This window comes from Melanotaenia boesemani, chromosome 16 (assembly GCF_017639745.1).
Source record: "Melanotaenia boesemani isolate fMelBoe1 chromosome 16, fMelBoe1.pri, whole genome shotgun sequence".
Taxonomy (NCBI): domain Eukaryota; kingdom Metazoa; phylum Chordata; class Actinopteri; order Atheriniformes; family Melanotaeniidae; genus Melanotaenia; species Melanotaenia boesemani.
In genome coordinates this window covers 15,034,786-15,051,241 of record NC_055697.1, presented here as the reverse complement: position 1 = coordinate 15,051,241, position 16,456 = coordinate 15,034,786, and the positions used below count along the sequence as shown (strand labels likewise).

Here is a 16,456-nt window from a genome sequence, read left to right as displayed (position 1 = left end):
ATTAATGCTGTGTGTGTGTTAAAAGTTGGAGGGAAAGAAGTGAACATTAAATTACAAACGTTAGACTCTTACAAGATCTAAACTGTCCAGGTTAAACATGCCTGTCTTCCAGGAATAAACCTTGGTAAACGTGGCATGTGTGTTGTGTTGAATAAAGGAAATATACCGGATCTAAGCATTATGCATTCATTATAGCCCGAGTAGATGACGGAAGAGTGCTGTAATGACAGCCTTTCTCAGCTGGCAGCTCTGCCTCCCACAGTGAAAGCGCCTCAAGAGCACCATTAAGAATGCCAGTGAAATTTACAGGCCAGTAGTGGGCCTCCAAATTGAAGCAAGGGGAACATGGTTGGTGCCCTCAGGATGAGGACCCTCTGTGGCCACAAGACTAAATCATAGAGGAACACAATAGAGGGACTATGCGATGACAAAGGAGACTCTGTTTCCTGTTTCTGCAGAGGCACACTTGAGCAGCATGAGTTCAGGGACCATCAAGCTCCTGAATGTTACCTTTAACCTAAACCCAGCAGGGTGACACAAATAACTTTCCAGCCGTTAGCTGCTAATATCTGGCCATCTGCTACAGCAGCCAATCCTAATAACACCATGAGTGATACCACAGCCCTTACTCTATCTTGACACTTTAAATTATCTGTTGCTGTTCCGTCCAAATATTTTTGCAGGAAGTAAACAGACTTTGATCCAACCCAAAAACTACATAAATAAATATAGAAGAAAACACACATAAGCAAATAACTTGTATCACAAATCAGCACTGCAGGACTAGAATGCTCAGTGTCATGGGAAAGTAGCTGAGAGATCAGCTGAGGACATTAAGAAGGGAAAACACAGCCAGAGGTGGAACCACACAACCCAAACTTACTTTTACGTAGGCAGTGTAACGCTGGCACTCCTGTTTGTTGATGTCCAAGCTCAGCTGTTGGCTCATCTGGCTGACCTGAGATCCGCTGTGAGCAAAGTAGACCCTTGAAGGCTGGCTCTTCTGTCGTTTATCCACATCAGCAGTTAAGTTATACAGCAACTCTGAGAAAAAGGCAGAAACACTGTTATACATCACATCAGCCGGCAGTGATGAGTATTTCGAGTAAAGAAAATCCTGGGAAACACTTGAAGTATGCAGGGTTTGGTTTTCTGGTGATTATCATTAAAAGATGGGGAAAAAATAAATTATTGGTTATTGCAGTCAAATTAAAATGAGTTAGAGGGAAGCTGGAAACACTTTTCGGTTAGATCATTGAGTACTCAAAAAATAAATTGGGTTGCGAAATGAAAACAGTGAAAATTTCGGAAGATTTAATTCAATTTTCTCATAGTTTCACTCCTGAAATGACCAATATCTACTGACAAGCCAGGAAGAGATATGAAAAATAGCTAAACTGTATTAGCTGCTGTGCCCTTCCATTGTAACCTATGCTGGGACTACTTCGGACAAATAAATTTTCTAATTCCTGGGGCAGAAGCGTTTAAATGGGAAGCTCAAATAATGACATTTCTGTTGGTTAGAAACTGTTTACATGATGCTGAGAGACAGCAATGTAAAATCTATTTGGAATTTACGAATAAAGAACAAGAAGTCAACTATTAGCAGTGCTTCTGGAAAAAACACATTTAAAATCCATTCCTCTGAATGAATCAGCCCCATTCTGTAGTGATTTCCTCAAGAGGGTGTCATACTGGTAAAACAGTGGGAGGGGTGGTAAACACACCCTAGCAGGACTAAAGTCTACTATTAATGTCGTCCAGCAGAGTAAAACGCCATGAGCTCATTCCAGAGTAGGTAAAGGAAGGTTTCATGATGGGTGTCACCGAACACATGGTGCTCCACTTTCCATAGTGATCGCCAGATGACTAAACAGAGAGGCTTTATTCTGTCCAGCCAGGACACAGTCATTATGTAACGACAGGGCTCCTGCTCCCCTGTGGGGTGGGGACTAAGAGTGACCACACCCAAACACTGGAACTGGACCACACTTCAGTCCGTTAGCAAAGGCTGAAAGAGTAAACCATAAGCCATACCAAGTCAGGCATTGCCCAAAAGGCTGGAGTGAGTCAGCATGATTGTGGTTATAAAACTGAGCAAATTTAGTTGAAGAAAGTTTTGGTTGTTTGAATTACACTCTCAGATAATGAAGAAAGACTAGAATATGACTGCAAGTTTGAGCTAATGTTGCTGCTCATCATTAGGGACACATTTTTTCATGCACAGATCAGTTTAGAGATTTAGCTTCCAATACTCAGTCCAAAAGAAAGAAAGACATATTTAAAGGCTTATTTTACTACACTTGCTCACTTAATGCCACTCTGTGCATATTTCTTTACATATTGGCTTATTTTCATGTCTAATAATAACATTTAAGAACAATAATAAAAACCAAAGAGATGTCATTTTTGTGTGATTTGCTTTTGCTGTTTTTTTTGTTGTTTGTTTGTTTGTTTCAGAAATTAATACCTCACACACTCAGCTTACTCACTGAAATGGGGTGAGATGTTTGACTATTTGAGAGGAGTTTATAAAAGCGCTTCTTCTCACTAAGACGAGTCAGCTGAGGAGGTTTAAGCACCAGCTACAGATGCTTCTTCCTGTGAAACAAACCATTATTCTTGTAACCTAAGTAGCGTAAACAGCACGATAAGTTCCGTGGAAGCTGATGGCTTATATTGATATTTACTTTTCACTTCTTCTTTATGCATCTTTTAAGCAAACTTTTAAACATTTAAAATAAGTTTATTTCTTGTTGAAAAAATGACTTTATATTTGTGGATCCAGTATTTAATGAAGAATTCTTTTATTCTTGAAATAACTTTAATTTAATTTAAAGCCACCCTAAGCAGAATAGTCTTCAAGAAGCATTCTATTGATTCAGGGTGTGTAGACACAGGAGTTTAAAAACATATTGATCAGTTTAAATTGTCTCTTACACACACATTTAAGCCCAACTTCCAACTGTGGTCTTTGACAAATCCAAGATGTGTGTTAGAGCAGTGAATGTTTTTTTTTTATTTCACATAGAAATGTGATTAACTAAATTTCTCTTTCAATTTTTAAAAGCTATAGGAATGTATAGGATCAAGCAAAGCTAGCCGTTCCTCTCATTTACCATTCTATATAAACTACACTAAAGACTTCTTATTAGATGACTAGCCTTCAAATTCTTTTATAGCTAAGATGGGTTCACTTGTGTTCCCTTTTAATCCTTTGCATGACACCAAAGAAGTATATTAAAAGTCCCTCAAACTGTTGTTTTATTTTAACCCACACTTTGATTACCCAAGATTTATCACCTATTTGTCCAGGCAGCTGTCTTCCCCCGAATCGCATGCACACAGTGACATTGAAGCAGTTGAGGTTCTGGTGGCCCTCGTGGCACTGCGGCACAGAGATGTTGATGGAGATGGGTAGGAAGATGGAAACATCCACTGTAATGACAGGCCTAGACCTGCAACCATAAGAAGCAACACAAAAACTTAGTGTGGGAGAGACCAAACATTACAATGACAGAGAAGTAAAAAATGCTGCTTTGCTTCGCACTAGAGCTGCAGGGCCACAGAGAATTGGCCCATTACTCACCTCAGCAGCACCACACTGTCTGCCATGAAAGCTCCAATAGTGACATCTGTAGCAAAGACATGATTCATTTGGAAATCCATTAAGAAGATATGACATGAATGCAACATGTACTGTCAGCAGTTTTTACACCTACAAATCCAAAACAATGCACAGAAATCTTCAACTGTCATGCTGGCTCAGTCTGACTGTCAGCTGCGGAATGCAGTAAACAAGATGCCTCTATCACGAGCCTGACACTGCCTGAAAATACGAAGCTACAACCCTGAGAGTGAAAAGCTTTCAATATTTTTCCATCTGATGTGCTTGTTTTCATTGCGTGCTTATGAAAACATGTTATGGCTGTACCTGCATATCCGTTGCCATCCATGTCCACATTGCCAGAGATGGACTGGCCAAACATCTGCAGACCAGGGTTTACACTGCGCCCAGACAGTTTCTGGAACAAATTATACCAGCCGTCACATAACTAAATATGGGCATGTGAGCTGACATGGACAAAAGAGCACAGTGTGTGATTTGTTTTTGTTCAGAAATAAATAATTAAATATCTCACACAATCACTCAAAACTCAGTCATAGAAATGAGGCGAGAAGTTTGTATATTTGAGAGGAGTTCAGAGAAGAGCTCCTTCTGTCTAAGAAGAGCTAGCTGAGGTGGTCTGAGCACCAGCTAAAGATGCTTCTCTCTAGTAGCTAGAGTAGTGGTAAACCTCAGCATGTCTGTTCCTTGTGTTTCTAACGTGACCCTTGACAATGTTAAAGCAGAGAGGATGAACTTAGGCATCATTTCAGATTAATTTATATTTGTTACCATGGAGTATTTTCTGGTAACTCCTGTGGCATCTCCGTGGTAGATATAGACAGCTCCGCCATAGTCATCCTCTTTAGGTGCTCCTATAGCTACGTCTGCAGGGACATATAAGGACAAAAAATGTCAGACAAATGAATGAGTACATAAACGGCCGAGTGCGTATGTGAATGTGTACAAAAGCTTTCATGAACCATCTGTATACTTTCAGATGGCTTGTGCTTGGGAAACAAGGTCTGAAACCAAGACTCATAATAGACAATTAGGGGTTGTTACTGGCCATAAAACTTGTGCGACCTCTGAGAAAGTGGAAACAAGACTATAAAGTGCTGCCAAGAGCACTGAAACGCCCTCTGCTCAGCCCATTTCAACAGAAAGTCCATATATAAACTTCCTTTTATAAACCAAAACACTACACAATGTGGTGCTGCATTACAGGCACAAACTGTAAGAATTTTTAAATTTATGATATAGTGAAAGAATTAAAGTCTCCTGTCAATGTGGCCAAATGTAAATCTACAGTAGCTCTTTGAAATTAAATGGCAGCAGCTTAGTTGTAGATAATTATACGTCAGTCAGCAAGTCCGCAATCCAAGAGTGATGAGTTATAAAATGATTTATATTTCCCAGCTGCCATCTTTCTCTGCACACACACACACATGCTGTGCCAGGCTGCACGCGTTCAGGCGCATCCCACACAGAGATGAAAACAGGCAGAAGCTTCAAGCTGTGATTCGAGATAGACGCCAAGTGGAGTGGATCCCAGGAAAAGAGATAATGTATAAGTCTCTGAGTGTTGGTGCAAAATTTGGTTTGTGTCTGGCTGACTCTGTACATGAGGGTAAAAGAAGACAATATTCTCTGTATTAGAAATAAACCATCTGCAAAAACAAAAAAACTGAGGATCTCAACCATCCATCCTCTGCCTTTGGGATGATGTGGACATTATTAACTGTATGACTTCTTACATCACTTGCACTAAATGCAATCACTAAGCTCAATCTGTTATCTAGGTTAAAAATTCATAGATCACTGGTGAGCCATTAAAAATGAATGTGCACATATAAAACATGACGTCTATCATTAGTGAGAGACAAATATGTGTTTTTCTCCTCAAAACTTTAAGTTTCTCCCTTAATCCTTTAAGCTAAATATCTAAAAATGCTGACCTCATAAAAACAAAAGAATCACATTTAAAAAGAAACATTTTTTGAGTCTCTCTTTACCAACCTTGATAACCATCATCATCTATATCACCGATTGCTGCGATGCACTCTCCAAAGTGTGCATTGAAAGCATTGTCACCAGTCAAGACAACATCCTCCTCCATCACACCCTGGATGGGAATAAGATTCAAAAACCAAGAGGAGTTTAGATCCAGAGTTAACAGAAGAAAATCAAAGGTCCCACAGTATCCTGCAGCTGTAAAATCACTGCAGCATTTCTTCGATAAAATTTCATGGCCCCATCTGGAGATAGCAGTCTTTCAACCAGAAGATTAAACAAACAGATAGTCGCAATAATTCTTACAGAAAAAAATGTACAACAGAAGCTCAAGTCTTAAATTACCACACTGCTAAACACGCTGTGTTTTACTGTTTCTGTCTGGTTACTTGATGATAAACGTGGTCAGAGACAAATGAAACCGTTTACAGATGAACATGTGCTGGATAAAAGTGAAAGAAAGCACACATTGTAAAATAAATGTATATGTTAAGGTATCTTGTTCCCACTAATTTGCATATCCCACTCACATTTCCCTTGCTGAGGTACACAGACACCTGGCCCTCATCCCGGAGCTGGCTGTGCATGGGTGCCCCCACCAGCAGGTCCGACAGGCCGTCCTGGTTCAGATCAACTGCACACAATGAGGAGCCAAAGTAAGAGCCCATCTGGAACCAAGTCGAGCCACAGAGCAATGGGTCAGATCACAGGCAGTTCCTCATTTCATATGTTTAATGCACATATCACGCTCTCACTGGAATCATTCCTGCTTTTAAACCTCGACCAGCATTAAAGAAATATTCGCACAACTTATATCTTCAAGCAACTCCTTTGTTTACTCAGCATGAAAAGCATTAGCTACCTCACTGGTTTGGGTTTGTGGTTTAAATGGCTGTTGCTGTCTAAATCACAGAGATAAACAATGTGGTTTTAACAACAAAGTAATTAGAGCATTGTGTCTGCAATGTGTCTCAACAATCAGCTACATGGCAGGCAAATATGTTTGTATGGTTTCTGATGAAGGAAAGCAGAGTAGTATAACAATAGTATAACTGAGAATCAAAAATCTCTGGAACAGTACAAGACTGCATCCTGGTTCATACCATTTTCCCTGAGGCTTGAAAACTCTTGACCAAAGACACACCATCAATTTTGAAAATGTAAACCTGTACAGGAGAAAAACAAAATCATTGTAGCAAGCAACATGACAGGACTTCACCTCGAAGTAAAAGATAAAATCCCTACTTTTCCAGTGCCATCGTGCTGAGGTGCCCCTGCAGCTATGTCTATTACATTTGGAGAGGAGAAGTGTCCAGCAGTCACAGCATAACCTGGAGAGACAGAACATTATCAGCCACAGCTCATCTGTGCTGATATAATGCACTTGTACACTAAAAATAATCCATCAGGTAAACTTGCTTTAGCCTGTACTAGGCTGATCACTCAACATAAAATTCTTTTTCTTACCAAGGTAGCTGTATCTGTGGGCGTCAATGTTGTCTTTGTTTGGGCTGTAGAAGATGTCAGATGTCATGTTGTACACTTTAATAGTCCCAGTCCAGTAGTACGACCCTGGCGCCCCCATCACCACCAGCTCCTGAGAAGGAAAAAAGCCCCACATGCATGCAGATAAATGAGACTCGGGTTCTCCTGCTATCTGCACTGTGATATGTCTGTTTCTGAGAGAAAGGAAAGGAAAGGAAAAGAAAAACACTACTGGGTGGATGTCTGGTTAACCAACGGCCACAGACTGGTTGTGCTATCTGCTCTTAAACACACATCCAGATGGCATCCCAGCTGAAGCAGCTTCCTCCGATGTGTTGAGAAAGAGGAATTCACAGCCAAAGCAAAGCTGAAAGCTGTAAAAATGAGTTGTTCATGGCGTTTTTAAGGGACAAGAGCATATCAGTCAAGAATTTACTGTTTGACTGAATCCACCTAGCCTCCCCGGAGCTGCATCCTCGGTAATCAGCTCGGATGATTCCACTTGGGGATGTGGATTCACCACTTAAACTCTTCCTGCATACAAACAAACTAAAAAGCACAGTCAGGACCTTACTCAGCAGTTTGCCCTTCCCCTGTGCCGTGGAGTCAAACATCTGGGCACCACCAGGCGTACGGAGCAAGGTTCAGACAAGGATAAAGCTCAAACAGTTGGATACCTTTTCTTTAAATTCCTCACATTCTTCAAATAGGGGGGCTGTTAAAATGCTTTAACAGGTCTACACTGACATTCTCCATGCATAAAAATACTGGTTTGATGATTGTTACAAAACATCTTATAGTGGAATCTAATGCTTTCAGAGTCTTTGCCCTCCTGAAACCAAAAATTCTCTTTCTGATGGTATTTACAGCTTTCACATGATGTACATTAAAAGATCTCACATACAACAAAAGTAAATGGAGTTTCACTTATAGGCTTTTCACCTGTGGCATGCTTTGCTGCTTACATTATTATTTTACAATAGAATTGCCTTTAATAATGTATTTAGGTCCTTGAGAAGTGATGTCACATGCTGCTGTAAGTGTAAGCAGCTGTGAGACAGAGGTTATTAGATTTTTTGCTACAACCCAAAAATCAAAGAATTTGTAATTAAATTTACAAGATCTTATGAAATAATCCAATTATGCAAACAGTAATAGAAAGAAAAAAGAAAACCTTTCTGAGTGATGTATGAGTGGCACATCAGGCTGTAACTAAAAATAATTTTCTCACCACATCGTTTTCATATTTAATCATTTCATATATAAGTAACTAGTAAAAAAAAATGGCCACCACAGCTTCCTATAACCCAAGTTAAAATGTCTTGTTTTCCAACAGTCAAGAAATAAAATATGCTGATTTTACCCTTACACACGCAGACTAAAAAAAGGAAAAGTTGCAAAAGTTTTCAGCTCCATTAAAGTTGCTTGAGAGCAGCACTGGTCCAGCTAACTAAAACAGCTTAAATAGTATCAATGAAATTAAGGAAAAGTACACAAATTAGATTACATGTAATCAATTTCTTTCACATTCATTCACTATTCCACCCTACGGGCCCATCTGTGCACAGATGACACATTTAGGTTACTTACAGCATATTACTCTGCATCCTAAATTGAGCGTCACTGTAATCTGAGACATGAAAAGAGCATTTACACAGCATGGCACTCATGCTAAACATCAGGAAAGAATTATACTACAGATGTATTGAAAGCAGTATGTCTGCATGAGTCAAATCAACATTTTTCAAATTTCAATTTATCTCTAGAAAGGCACTTTTTCTCCTGCGTAATTTATTTCTACAAACACATTCGTGAGTTACATCCGCTTTATCTCTCCTGCAGCTTCACCGGCTTACAGAGAAACATGCCACTACAAAAGTTACTGTGAAACAAAAGAATGATGTCATGTGTGAATACAAAAAACACAAGTGCATCTAAGTATCAGAGAAAAGGAAACTCTTGCTTTTTTAAATGCTTTATCTTGTGGAACCACACCAGAGGTCATACAAGCCGGCCACAGCCTTTCCTATCTGCTGATGGAAACACAAGTTAAAACACTTATCAGGAATTAATCAGCAGAGCGCTTGGTGGCTGTGATATAAATACTTGTGTATATCTAACTGTAGAATTCGGATTTTCCACATCATTTGACATCTTAAACAAGTGTGAGAAGATTTCCTTCGGTTCACCCTCAGAGAACGTCTCCTCAGAATACCAGAGTCAAAGTCAACAAAGAGTGAAGGGAGAAAAAGGATCCTTTGAAGCATTAGGCATGTGGTAGTACTAATTGTAATCACACTTTCAAGGGGAGAAAATGAGCCTTCTAAGAAGAGAAAACACACTGTGAGGAAGATAGTGAGGGCAAGCGGTGTCTGTAGTTATGTAAGCGGAAAATACAGAAAGTACAAAGATTCGAGGGGAAGTGATATGCTCGTTTTAGATTTTATGATTTTACTCTTGGACTTCACTCGAGAAATGTCTAATGATTTGCAGCTCAAAAATAATCCTTAATGTTTTTACAATGTCTCTTCATTTCATCATATGTCTGCAACAAGCTGGCTTAGTTCTTGTCTGTTTAAAGCCCTGTTTTAATTATTATTAAGTCATTAGTTTGGCAATTCATATTATTAGTTATTTAGTTACCTTTTCAAATAAACAGTCTGTCACTGTCCGTATTTCCTTTAATGGTCTCAAAATAAAGAATTTCCAGTACAGAAACATCACATCTATAAGCCAGAAAATGAAGGAAACCACAGCAGGTCCATTTTAAACAAAACAGTGAAGTGACTGATGAAGTTTCAGTATGGATATGAAAGAGCGACTATCTCTATGTCTGACTAAAAGAAACAGGGGATTACATGTATTATGAAAAGAACAAGAGCTGTTACTGACCTCCGTAAAAACTCCCGCTATCCCAGCTTGGCACGAGCCATGCTCTTCCCCATACTTCTGCTTATAGTCTGCAAGAAAAAACAAACCACAAATTATTTCACTGTGTGCTCGAGCCAGCATTTACTGGAGTTTTTCCTGCATTCCATATGGAGCTAGTCAAAGTCCCAGGCCCATCCAAGAGGAATCCAGGGGCAGAAGGCAGATTGAAAGAAAGGGTGCAACACCATTTTCATCAACGAAAAAATCTATTACTTGGGGAGGAAAGGGAGCACAGTGCTCTTAGGCTACAAAAATATTGAATTTGGATCTGTGCAAAATGCACTGTAAATATGCTCCAATGCAAAGTGTTTCTGGCTTCTACAAAACTATTTGCAATGAAAAGTAACAAAGGAAGCGAAACCCTGACCTCAGAGAACAATTCAGGTGCAGAACAGCCTTCAATAAATAGCTCCACATGACATATCAAAATACATAAAGAATATATTTTCAGTCACCTTAAATTATTCTACAATACATTATTTTTCATAAAGAATTTGATTTTTACTGTTGTACCACATATGCAAAGGAAAACAATCAGCAAAACAAATTTATTTGATTTACTACAATCAGAATCAGAATCCAATTTCTCAACAGTATAAGAAAATGAACTTAATTTCTGGGAAATCAATGCAGAATTTATTGCTTTTTAAAAAAATCAAAACCAAACTATTTTTCTTTTAAATGATGCAAAGCACACCAGCTGAACCTGAGGATGACAGGGTGAGCTTTAAAGCTCTCCTGCTACTGTTTTAAACCAGACACCAAATCCAGGGCAGTAAGTCCTGGGCTTCACACTGATGCTGCTGGCGACGGAGGCAGTGCGTCATGATGAATTGTACAATGATAAACAGACCAAACAAATGGCTTAAACTTCTAATCTAAACCTCCTTGTGATATCCCAAGATCTGTTTGGCCACAAGATTATTAAAAAGAAAAGAAGAGTAAAGTCTGGTCTACAGCCATGCAGCACAGAAATACTTATATAAAAATTATTTATTTTGCCCTGCTTTGTTGTACTTTTACTAAGAAATAATACTTTATTTAAACTTAAAAAGAAAAAGGAGCTGCTCATTCCCTACTGTCAGCAAGAGTTGTTGCCAACCATCATGTTTCAGTGACTCAAAGAAACTGAAAAGACTGAAAGGACTTTGTGATTAGGACTGCTCTTAAACCCTAGAGCATATAGAAAAATAAATAAATAAAAAAAATGTCTGTCTTAATTGTTATGAAACAACGGTGTCTTCAGACAGAGGCTTCTTCAAATCTGCTGCACTCATAATCTGTATCTATTATCTATAATGAAACAATATAATTGATCTTTCGTGAAAACTAATTAATATAAAAATAGCTTATTGCTTGTGAATCTGTGTGAGTTTGAAACACTTTAAAATGAATTAAAAACCCAATTCTTGTGCTTCTATTGTACCTTCATAACAAGGAATTAGCGGTTTTGTCCTGCCCTGAAGCGTTGGAGGGATGATAGAGCAGTATCCGTGTGGAAGGATATGTTCTGAGTTGTAGTAGACATTTTTCCAGCGATGAGCACAAGCCTGCAAAAGAAAAGTAAAACAAAGCAAAACAAAGTCAGGCAAATGTTCATTTAGTAAACACAAGCATTTCCAGCTGCATGTGGGCCCTCCATGACCACGCTGACTGTTTCTGCCGTTTCCATCTAGCTGAGCTGGAGTCAGCGGGTCTCTGTGGCTGTCAAATGATCGTCAATGAGAGGGAGAATTAAAGCCCATCCATAACCCTGACCATACTGTCACAGCCATGGTCTGTGGTGTGAATATCTCAGCTGCAGCCTAAGATCGGGGTTTGCCAGCAGCATTTAATGCTCAGCAAGAAAATCTTCACACCAACTTTGAGTTTTAAAGGTTTTTATTTCAAAACAGTTCCTGCAAGAGCAAACTGGAGGGAGACATGACTTCAAACAGCACAGACAGGCAGAAAGAAAAGTGGATGACAGGACAAAGAACAGTACTTTTCTAAAACAATATTTTTCAGCTGTTTTCCTAAATGAAACATTCCACAAGCAAGATAATATAGTTTGCAAATTAGGCCACATAAATGTGTGAATGTGGTAATAATTTAGTACCACAGGAGACTGGTGGTGGGGTTCCTGCGGCTGTAGGGACAGTGTGCAGACAAAGTCAAAATTCCCCCCCAAACCCTATCTTCCCTCTCCCGATAGAAACACAATACACACACAGCCATTGTAAATGAATATATGAGTTCAGCAGATTGTGGGCATAAACACAGCATCAGATGACTGTCTGGGAGCAAGACACTATGTTGAGAAACGCTTGTGTTTCAAAGGACAGCTTGGGCATGAGACACAGCAGTACCAGTATCAACTTCAGTGAAAACTGAGACTTTGAAAAAAAACATATATATATATATCTACATATAGATATATATATAAATATACAGTATATATCAATCAGCTGATATAAACATATACTGTAAAAGCAGCTTACAACTTCCTTAGCAAATGAGGCTTGACCAGTGGGAGTCTCCTTCACTGTTGAATTGTTCCTGTTTAGCATTAAAGAGCTTAATTGTCACAAACAAGACCTTCACTGAAAGCACAGATGAAATCACCACTGTACACATCTGCCAAGCAGCCGTTTCCCTCTGGCAAGTCCATTCAATTCAGATTTCTTTAAAGAAGAGGAGGGGGAAAAAAAACTTTTCTTTGGAGAGGCACAGGAACACATGGCTTTAAAACGCCACCTCCTCTATTTTATCAAACCCTGTCAGAGGAGTGCACAGCTACAAGCTTGTTCTTACACAACTCTATGCTGACATGTCCAACACTGACATTTCCAAGAACTTGTTAAGTTTTAACAGACGGACTGATGAGCAAAGCTAAGGGCGCTGGTTTGAAATCCACGGCAGCGCATTCCACTAAGGCAATGAAAAGAATGGATGAGAGATAAAGATACTGAAAAGAATAGATGTTGGATAGCTCAGAAATTACTCGTACAGCCTCTGGGAGAGGAATTCTTTGAGATCTTTTTTTTTTTTTAATGAACAAATATCCAAAAATATTCACACCTGTTACGAGTGCTTCAAGAGCTGCCCAGCAAAACAGAAGTCAACAATCTGTCCTGCAAAGCCCACTAGTTTGCTCACTGCCCACCACAGGAGACGGGGGTTAATATTTAATGAAAGGCTGCCCTTAGATGGGACCACCACAGCGGGGCTGAAGCCTAAGCAAACTCTGCCAGCTGCCCTATGATCTCTGAGCAAACACTTAGCCAAGCACGTCTGGGATTAACACCATTCTGATGCCTTTTACCCATGTCCCTTTTTAACTTTAATAAACAATCTACTTCTGAAAACACTGCCATTCCTCTGACTCTTGCAGGTACACATATGAGCTAAAAGTTACACACAATTATGTAACCACTCAAGTTTCCAAATCTGGCTGGGTTCAGTTGTTTTTCTAGCTTTGCATTTGTAAAAGAAAATCATTCAGGATGCTTGATTTAAATTAATTTTCTCTACTTGTGCCAGTGAAAGCTTGTAAGAATGTAACAGGATGGAAAGAGTAGCCATTTTTTTAACCAAAGCAAGGGAGTGATGTTGGGACCAGCTGTGGTTTAACAGTGTGGTTCATGGGAAGACATTTGCAACAATGATGTGGGTATAATCCAGTTTGTTTTTACAAGTGTACATGGTTCACATTAAACAAATTACTGAAGGAATTGCAGTACCGTCTTGCTGAACTCACCAGTATTTTGCCATTGGTTCTGTCCTGGCGGGCCAGACTGACCCCCATCCACTCATCATCCCTGTCTCCTTGGCACGTCTTCCCACATGACTCTCTCGGCTTGTTTCCTGGAAGACAATAAGAACAGTTTGCAGACATTGAGTCATCAGGATGGAGGATGTCTTTCTCTGGGCTTTATATATAATTTTTGCTGATTCTGTCATAGATTTTCACACAGCTAACAGTTCTAAATAATGGAGATGAAACATAAAAAACCACACAATAACTCTTCTTTACTTATCAAGTCAGCTGTCATTAAAGATGAAAATGTTTCATTACTTTACAGAATCAAAGAGAACTGGATTTTGAATTAATATCAGAATCTATATTATGTGTAAAACTAATCTTATTTGACACATACTGCTGGTTTTTCTTAAAACTAAACATTTTTTTCTCAGATTATTTCTTTGTCAAACACAGAAACTATTCTCATTAACAAAACACTGCAATGTCTCGTGCAGGTGTTTAAGGCATCTAACGTGTTAAGATTCATATCCACCATAAAGCATCATCAGAAAGGCACCTGAGTGGCTTCATATTTCTTCTACATCATAGCAACGACCTTCAACGTGCACACAGTCATAAAGCATCGTCTTTAGCAACAAGGAATCCTGCGGCAGATGCCGGGGCCCCCACAGAAGTCTGATCTCCACATCACTGAGTCAGTCTGGGGTTACATGGATTCAGGCTGTCATGATGAAAAAGCCTTAATCCACAGCAGAACTGAAGCCAGTTCTTCAAGATGCTTGGAGCGAGCTACCTGCCAAGTGCCAAGTAAAACTGTGAACACATAAACTGAGGAGAATCTGTGCTTTGCTTCAAAGTTTAAGGCTAATTTTAAAGAAAAACAGTTCTATAAAAATATAGTTTGGTAAACATTTCATTGATTCAGTATTTCTGTGTTAAATACAAATTTCTCATTTGTATGTTCAAAGCAGGAATTGGGCGCCATTGTTTCGGTTACACATTGACTGGGCATGTAGTTAATATTAAAGCCAAGTGTGCACCCTGTCTATCCTGACCACAAAAACAGAGCACAGGGGCATTTGGGGGAGGGCTAATGCTCGACCTTTTGGCTCACATGTATGGAAAATATTAGCAGAAGCATAAATCATATTAATGCAAATATTTATGAACCTCTGAACACAGTCTTTTGCATGTCTCAATAAAGAAGGTTAGGGAACAATGCTCTACTAGATGTAGTATAAGGCTGCATTATTCTGGTAAAGCAAAACAGATGCTTGGGGTCGAGTTTATGCTGAGAAAGAACAAGAAAAAACAGCAGGAAAGCCCACCATGTGTGTGTACGTGTGTGGACTGTATAGCATCAGATAGTGAGCTTTTACCGCAGCTACAGTTACTGTACTATATGCACGTGCTTCCCAGAGAGTGAGGTAAGTGTATATGTTATTATATGAAGTTGTGTTGATGCTGCGGGCTGTGGTGACCGACCTCTTCCCAGATCCATCTCTGTGCAGCGTCGCTCTGGGTTGCTGTGAACTCGGCACTTATACACAGCTCCAGGAGAGTGCACGGAGCTACTGTAGGAAGAGTTTGCTCTGGGTGCTCCAACTATTACCCTGCATACATGAGTAGAGAGGAGGATGGGGTACAACAATATAGATCTAGATATGTTATCAATTATTGTCCATGAAAACTTGTAACAAAAGGATTTTTTTGTAAATAAGGGTAATTCATGAGGAACAATTATGCTTTAAGTGGTTTGTATGTGAATGCAGGACGGACTCTTTAGACAAATAAACAAGGAAAAAAAAAAATCGTTGCATCAACAAGAGGAAATAAAACCACGTCCAGGAACTTTACAACATGAGACTCACCAGCGCGTGTTGTCATGATAATGCTCCAGAACAGAGTAGCCAAAAAAACTAGAATTCTGTCCGCGGAATACCACTGGATGTTCTAAGTCTATATTGTAAGAATAAACCACTGAAATAAAGAGATAAACACAAAAAACATGACGTTCTCTCGTTTTACGTCTCAGTAGAGGGGCCATCCCTTTGAGCATCGTGCGTAATAACGCGGTTAAAGTGTCCAAAAGTCCGAAAACACAAAACAAGAAGAAGGAATTATTATTCCTTCAAAGTTAAAACTATCACAAAGTATCTTTCAGGTGTTTCTTCCTCGTCAAGTAAAGCATGAAGGCCGTGGCATGAGTAAAGGCTCGAGAAGGAAAGTTAACGGTCCGGTAAATATCGGTGCGTCAGCTTCTCTCCATTCTGTGTCAGTCTGGGAAAAGTTGTTGCTGCAGGCTGCCTCACGTAGAGATAAATGCAGCTGGTTGTCAAGTTGGCAGAATATATCCTGGAAATAAGATAAGTTTAACTCAGAATAAAAGCATCGATGTTCGTCTGAACTGCTGATCAAACTACTGAAGATTTTAATCCGAAAGGATAAATCGGAACTTGTGTTATTACTGTGGTCCACAGCTTCTAATAACGCGGTCACGGAGAGACGCGAATGGTTTTGAGGCGCAAAGCATCACATTTCACCCGTGGGCTTTATTGGGGTTTCAACTCTCCTGAACTGGGAGATGGGGGCGCACTGCTGCCACCTAACGGTACTTACAACTTCACTTTCACATCTGGATTCTCTTTACAAGGATTATTCATCGATTTATGAAC

The 16,456-nt window shown here is 39.5% G+C and overlaps 1 protein-coding gene across 1 annotated transcript in view; it reads right to left on the bottom strand.

Moving 5' to 3' along the window:
• Positions 1 to 16,283, bottom strand: part of itga9 (integrin, alpha 9) — a 52,786-nt gene extending 36,503 nt beyond the window's left edge. The window contains exons 1-15 of the mRNA XM_042010270.1: positions 15,653 to 16,283; positions 15,267 to 15,394; positions 13,776 to 13,882; positions 11,463 to 11,586; positions 9,998 to 10,065; positions 7,088 to 7,217; positions 6,866 to 6,951; positions 6,724 to 6,786; positions 6,151 to 6,288; positions 5,627 to 5,732; positions 4,400 to 4,494; positions 3,935 to 4,025; positions 3,590 to 3,635; positions 3,304 to 3,458; positions 884 to 1,044 (exon numbers count right to left, since the gene is read on the bottom strand). Of these exons, the coding sequence (XP_041866204.1) occupies positions 884 to 1,044; positions 3,304 to 3,458; positions 3,590 to 3,635; positions 3,935 to 4,025; positions 4,400 to 4,494; positions 5,627 to 5,732; positions 6,151 to 6,288; positions 6,724 to 6,786; positions 6,866 to 6,951; positions 7,088 to 7,217; positions 9,998 to 10,065; positions 11,463 to 11,586; positions 13,776 to 13,882; positions 15,267 to 15,394; positions 15,653 to 15,840 (1,686 nt within the window). The 5' untranslated portion in view covers positions 15,841 to 16,283. The remainder of the gene's footprint in view (positions 1 to 883; positions 1,045 to 3,303; positions 3,459 to 3,589; positions 3,636 to 3,934; positions 4,026 to 4,399; positions 4,495 to 5,626; positions 5,733 to 6,150; positions 6,289 to 6,723; positions 6,787 to 6,865; positions 6,952 to 7,087; positions 7,218 to 9,997; positions 10,066 to 11,462; positions 11,587 to 13,775; positions 13,883 to 15,266; positions 15,395 to 15,652) is intronic.
• Positions 16,284 to 16,456: the final 173 nt, after the last annotated feature.